The sequence below is a fragment of the Gekko japonicus genome, unplaced genomic scaffold, assembly GCF_001447785.1.
Source record: "Gekko japonicus isolate JY-2015 unplaced genomic scaffold, Gekko_japonicus_V1.1 scaffold503, whole genome shotgun sequence".
In the NCBI taxonomy this organism is placed as follows: Eukaryota; Metazoa; Chordata; class Lepidosauria; order Squamata; family Gekkonidae; genus Gekko; species Gekko japonicus.
Genome location: NW_015165844.1, coordinates 4,108 through 10,800, shown reverse-complemented (window position 1 = coordinate 10,800; position 6,693 = coordinate 4,108). Strand labels below are relative to the sequence as shown.

Sequence of the window (6,693 nt, the reverse complement as noted above, 5' to 3'; positions counted from 1 at the left end):
ATAGATTGCATTATTTTAAAATGAAGTCGGTTCTCATCTAAGGACATGCCGTTATGCAACCTGCTGTTCACCTAGGGTGAACAGTTATACTTCCCAAGTGAGTAGTTCAGAGGCACATTGCTCCTGTTGTGGCGATATAGTTGCTCATGCAGCTGCCATAGCGCCGTGCTCAGCACAGAATTGCCCTACCAAGGCTGAACAACTGTTTTTTTCCCCATCCTCTAGTGTTACAGAGGCATCAGCCCACTAAGGATGCAGTCTAGACGAGAGAGAGAGAGAGAGATAACTGGGACCTTCAGCATACAAAGCATTTGTTCTGCCACTATGCTTTTCCTAAAAGCTTGCAATGTCTGTGCTGTGACTCTGTATTTTATTTATTTATTTAATTTGTGTGTGAGCTGCGGTGGCTCAAGGGGTTAAGACGCTGAACTGCAGGCTGTGGAAGGTCGGTAGTTCAGCAGTTCGAGACCCGAATGTGCTGCGTGACGGAGTGAGCTCCCGTCTCTAGTTCCAGCTCCTGCCAACCTAGCAGTTCGAAAGCAAGAAACTGCAAGTAGATAAATAGGTACCACTTCAGTGGGAAGGTAACAGCGTTCCGTGCACCTTGGTGTTTAGTCATGCCGGCCACATGACCACGGAAATGTCTTCGGACAGCGCTGGCTCTTCGGCTTTGAAATGGAGATGAGCACCGCAACCCTGGAGTCGGATTCGACTGGCTTTCGAGCAAGGGAACCTTTACCTTTACCCTGCCGTCCCCGCAATAGCAGGCTCAGCACTGAGCAACAAAGGTTGCATGTGGCCGGCTCTAGCTCTCTTTCCACTTTTTAGCTTGTTGCCAATTGCCTCTTCCTCCTCTCTTTCTCCCCATTCCTGAATTATGGCAGTAGAATAAAGCATACAAAGTATCCTGAATTATGGCAGTAGAATAAAGCATACAAAGTAGATACTGGATGCTGCTGGTTTAAATTTTCTCTCAGCCACAAAGGTCGTCTTAGGCAAGCTACTTTCACACACACACACCCCGCATCTGCAACAGTGGGGGTAATAATGCACAGCTTGGAAGCTAAGCAGGGTCAGCCATGGTAAATACTTGGATGGGAAACCACCAAAGAAGGCCTAGTTGCTATGTAGAAGGTGGCACTAGCCAACCACCTCTGCTCCTCTCCTGCCCCACAACAAGTTGCCAGAAGAAGAAGAAGAGGAGGAGGAAGAGGAGGAGGAGGAAGAGATTGGATTTATACACTGCCCTTCATTCACCAGAGGGGTCTCAGAGTGGCTTACAAACTCCTTTCCCTTCCCCTCCCCACAACATACACCTGTGAAGTAGGTGGGGCTGAGAGAGCTCTTGACAGAAACTGCTCTTGAGAGAACAGCTCTGAGAGAACTATGGCTTGCCCAAGGTCATCCAGCCAGGTGCAAGTGGAGGAGTGGGGAGTCAAATCCGGTTCTCCCAGATTAGAGTCCGCGCACTTAGCCACTACACCAAACAGAAGATGGCTGGGACCTGACAGCACATTATTACTGTACTAATGGTGGCCTTGCATACAGGATTGTTGTAACGACTGCAAGATAATGAAGTTTTCCACGTGGGCTGTTTGGCCTGGTTTGGATGCCACAGGGAAGCAGGGTTCCCCACTTCCCCTCCCACGCTTCTCCCAGTTTTCCCTCCGCTTTGCCCCATTCCTTCTGCAACCCGCTTTCACATCATCTTTTCTGGAAGGATCACAGCCAAGCCAACGCCCCCTTTTCCCCGATCCAGTCCCGGTGGCCATTCCCCTCCTTCCATGCCACCAGGGTTTTTTTTTGTTCGTGATTGTTTAAAACTAATAACTGGCATATCAACGTATCAACATGGTGGTGGAAACTGCCGTCAAGCCACAGCCAACATACGGATGACCTTGTAGGGTTTTGAAGGCAAGGGGTGTTCAGAGGTGGTTTGCCATTGCCTGCCACTGCGTTATGACCCTGGTATTCCTTGGAGGTCTCCCATCCAAGTATTGACCAGGGCCGACCCTGCTTAGCTTCTGAGATCTGATGAGACTGAGCTAGCCTGGGCCGTCCAGGTCAGGGCAATAGACCTATACAGCAATGTGTTCATTACTGATTATTTTTTAAATGGAAATCCTACCCAATGGTGTGGCAGGGAGGAATGGCCCCTGCAAGAGATTGTGGAAAGCCCCACTGCTACTGCACTGAATCTGCAGCCTCATCGGCAGCAGGGAAGAGCTATGTGGAACACCCCAACGTATGTGAGATAAATACTTCCTAAATATTACTGCATATTATTTCTTGAAATAAATTCATTTTATTTCAAGAAGGGAGTCACTACAGGCTAAGTATCAGGAGAAACTTCCTCACTGTAAGAGTGGTTGAGCAGTGGATCTGCCTCGGGAGGTGGTGGATGCTCCTTCGCTGGACGTTTTCAAGCGGAGGCTGGACGACCATCTTTTGGGTATGTTGTAGGTATGTAGGACTATCTTTCAGCTATTCTCCTGCAGAGTGCAGGGGGTTGGAACAGATGACCTGCAAGGTCCCTTCCAACTCTAACATTCTATGGTTCTATGATTCAATAAATTCACTGGTTATCACCAGCATCATATGATATTTTGTTTCGGGTTTGCCCGGGTAGCATTTCAAGGTGAAGAGAGATGTAACATTTCAGTGCTCTCTCTCTCTCTCCCTGATGCCAACTGCTGAACAAGGTTGCCGGTAAAAAACCATCTCTTTCTGCATGAAGCAGCCCCCTACTGGCTAGTGCCCGTATCAACACCGCGAGGCATTCACAACTCCTTTCTCTGTGCCTTTCTGAATAATTTGACTTTCCAAACAAAATTTCACTCACCGTTTTTTCAGAGGTAGCTTGCGCGCTCCCTCATACACTGAACATTCAATAGTTAAAAAAACAACACCACCACCATGACCTGGATAGCCCAGGCAAGCCTGATCTCGCCAGACCTCGGAAGCTAAGCAAGGCCGACCCTGGCAAGTACTTGGATCATAGACAGAACACAGAGGCAGGCGATGACAAGTCACCTCTCTGAATGCTCCTTGCCTCCAAGCTCCACTAGGGGTCACCAGAAGTCAGCCATAACTTCCAGGCAGGCACACACAGACATACAAATACCAAATAATAACAATAACCATTTCATTGTGTGGCATGGCCACCCTGCCCCCTTGTAGAACACAGGTTTGAACACTGCAGCAGCTGGCTAATGCTGGCATACCAGTGGGAGGCCGCCGCGCCATCGGAGCAAGAGAAGGTTTTTAAAAAGCCAACCAGGGTTGTCATACCTGTTTTAGCATTCTTTACATGTGCCATAGTCTGTCGTGTATTCACTCCCATGTCCTGGAAACTGCAGCGGATTCTACCCCCTCGGTCCATCACTTTATAACCAGAATCGCCGACAGAAAAGCCATCTCAAAAAGAAAACAACAAAGAGAAAAGTTTTAAATCTTTGTGGCACCCAAGGAAAACCAGAGAGAAGAAGAAGAAGAAGAGATTGGATTTATACCCCGCCCTTCACTTGGAGTCTCAGAGCGGCTTACAAACTCCTTTCCCTTCCCCTCCCCACAACAGACACCCTGTGAGGTGGGTGGGGCTGAGAGAACTCTGACACAAACTGCTCTTTCAGGAACAGCTGTGCCAGAGCTTGTGACTGACCCAAGGTCACACCAGCAGGTGCAAGTGGAGGAGTGGGGAATCAAACCCGGTTCTCCCAGATTAGAGTCCGCACACTTAACCACTGCACCAAACTGGCAAAGCAAACAGAAGAACCCCAGTGGCAAGACGCCAGGCAGGATTCGCTACCTAAATACATGGAAACTGCCTTAATATGAGTTCACGGGAATGGTTCCTCTGCCTACACTGGGAGCAGCTCTCCAAGGTCTCGCCCCGAGGAAGGCCTTCCCCAACGCCTGCTGCTCTTCCGTTGGGAGATGTCAGGGACAGAAACTGGGACCTTCTGCTCACAACACAGCTGCTCTACCACTGAGCTGCAGCCTCTCCTAAAAGCACAGCAAAGAGTCTTCCCAGTGGTGGCCCTTCCCTTTTGCAACACAGGGGCCACCACGGAGATAAATCCTGGGATCCCAGATCACTGCAGACTGTGACAGCAGCCATAAAACTAAAAGACGCCTGCTCCTTGGGAGGAAAGCGATGGCAAACCTGGACAGCATAATAAGAAGTAGAGACATCACCCTGCCAACAAAAGTCTGTATGGTGAAAACAATAGTCATGTATGGCAGCGAGAGTTGGACCATAAGGAAGGCCAAGCACCGGAGAATAGATTCTTTTGAACTATGGTGCTGGCATAAGGAAGGCCAAGCTGGTAAGAATAGATTCTTTTGAACTATGGTGCTGGAGAAGGCTCTTGAGAGTCCCTTGGACTGCAAGGAGAACAAATCAGTCAATCCTAAAAGAAATCAACCCTGACTGTTCCCTGGAAGGCCAGATAATGAAACTGAAGCTCAAATACTTTGGCCACCAAATGAGAAGGAAGCACTCACTGGAGAAGACCCTGATGCTGGGAAAGATTGAAGGTCAAAGAAGGCGGGGACGGCAAAGGATGAGATGGTTGGACAGTGTCATCGATGCAACAAACATGAAATTAAGCAAACTCCGGAGCACGACGGAAGATGGGAGGGCCTGGCGTGATGTGGTCCATGCGGTCGCAAACAGTCGGACTCGACTGTGTGACTGAACAACAACAAAACATATTTTACTTTTGAAAACAATAGGACTTGGAATAACGCCTTCCAGGAGGGCCTGACGACACAAGACGATTCACATGGCAGAAGGTGCTCCCCCAGATCAGCTGGGCCCAGGCTGCGTAAGGCTTTGATCGCCCATGCCCTGATCATTCCATCGCACTCCAGAGACCAGAGTACTTTAACAGTAGTGTAATGTACTCCACCATTACCATGTGCGCAACCATTGGGCCATGCGGTCAAGCAAAGCCCTGAAGCTTCGCTCAGGGAGAACAATAGCCAAGCGGATCCTAGCCCGCACCTATCAGAGGGCCAGGTCCGCAGCCGAGAGCCTATGGGACTCTCGGCTACTGTAAATAGCCTATAGGAAGTAGAGGGTGTGTTTTGGTGGTGGGTTTTCTGGGCATATATACCGGCCTGCGAGCCGGCAGTTCTTTGTCTTGTTCTATCCTAATAAAAGTACTTTGCTGAAATCATTCAGCCTCTCAGTACTTTTCAAGTAGTTACTGCACCATTCAGTCACATCCTTACATTTAGGAGAGCTTTTCCCAACTCCTGTGTGGCTCTGAGCGGCATCTTCTCCAGCAATGGAACCGCCATTCCCTGAGAAACCCTGCAAGACAAAGAGTTCAAGACTGAAAAGATGACCAGCTCAAAAAGAAAAACTGGGCAGCATCTGTGCTTTTTAATATATATATATATATGCACCAAGATCACACCCATGGCAGAAAAGCAAATGTGACTGCCACTGCTTGCTGAAGTACAATATGCTACAATCCCAATAACAGAGACAGCAAAGCTGCCATGTGGGACACTCTGCGTTGTCTTCTTCTTTTTGCCTGCTATTGAGAAAGGGCCTGTGACTTTAAAATGACAGTGAGAGCAGCCTGCCCTCTCCCTCGTGGTGGCTGCAGCTGGTTCTCCCTGAAATTCTGGAACTGAAGCATGTGTGGCTAGCCACAGCATTCAGCTCCTCCTGTCTGTACATTCCCCCCACCTCACCATATGACTCGACACACTCGTCTACATTGACAACTAGAGACAGGGCATTTTGAGCATAAGAGAAGGCATGTTGGATCAGATTCAATAGCCCATCCAGTCCAACACCTTGTGTCACACAGTGGTCAAAACCTAGTGCCATCAAGAGGTCCACCAGCGGGGCCAGAACTCCAGAAGCCCTAACACTGTTGCTCCTGTTGGAAGAGAAGGACTAAACCCTGTCTCTTAGCCTCAGCCTCCAGAGGGGGGTTACAAAAGTCAGATAGACAGGCAAATTATGAGCATTCTTCCTGTTTACTCTTCTGTCCCATTGATGTGTCGACTGATATTCTCAGAGAACTGCTTCCTTCCCTTCTCCCCCTCACCCACACACACAAAGGAGGAGCAAGTTGGTCTCCATCTTTGGCATGATGGACGCAGATGTATTCATATGTTTATCAAATGCCCTCCACATGTTTCGAATGCTCTCCTGGCGCCTACTTTCCTTTTGTTTAGGCGGCAAGTTAAAACACGTCTTTTTACCCAGGCTTTAATTAAGGGTTTAATAAACTGCTCTGTTTTATGGACAGTTTTTATGCTGCTGATGTCTACTGGCTTTGTGTTTTTAGCGGCTTACGTTTTATTCTGTAATTTTATTATTGCAAGCTGCCTTTACAGAAGCAGCACAGAAATATTCCAGGTAAATAAATAATAAAACGCTGCTTTAAAAAACCCTCCTCAGTCTTCATGCAATCGGACGTATGATAGTTATCAGGAGTCTTTTTGCGTCGTGTCTCACAGATGCTGCCATGCATTCCTGTGAGTGGGTAAAGCAAACAACAGAAATAATCTTAGCATAACCACACATATAGTCACATCAAGACTGCCTTTACACTGTTGTTATCAATGCATTACACTGGTGAAGTAAAAAGGGAAGGGCACAATGCAGGAAAAATTAAAAACTGAGTCCAACGGTATGTGCCCACCTCTGTACAAAATCTGCAAACA

At 48.1% G+C, this 6,693-nt stretch overlaps 1 protein-coding gene across 1 annotated transcript in view; it reads right to left on the bottom strand.

The window, feature by feature from the left end:
• The window catches only part of PIWIL4 (piwi-like RNA-mediated gene silencing 4), a gene marked incomplete at its 5' end in the record, with an annotated part of 51,556 nt that extends 46,236 nt beyond the window's left edge, over positions 1 to 5,320 (bottom strand). Inside the window, 3 exon segments of the mRNA XM_015411044.1 lie at positions 431 to 478; positions 3,278 to 3,417; positions 5,200 to 5,320. Of these exon segments, the coding sequence (XP_015266530.1) occupies positions 431 to 478; positions 3,278 to 3,417; positions 5,200 to 5,320 (309 nt within the window).
• Positions 5,321 to 6,693: the final 1,373 nt, after the last annotated feature.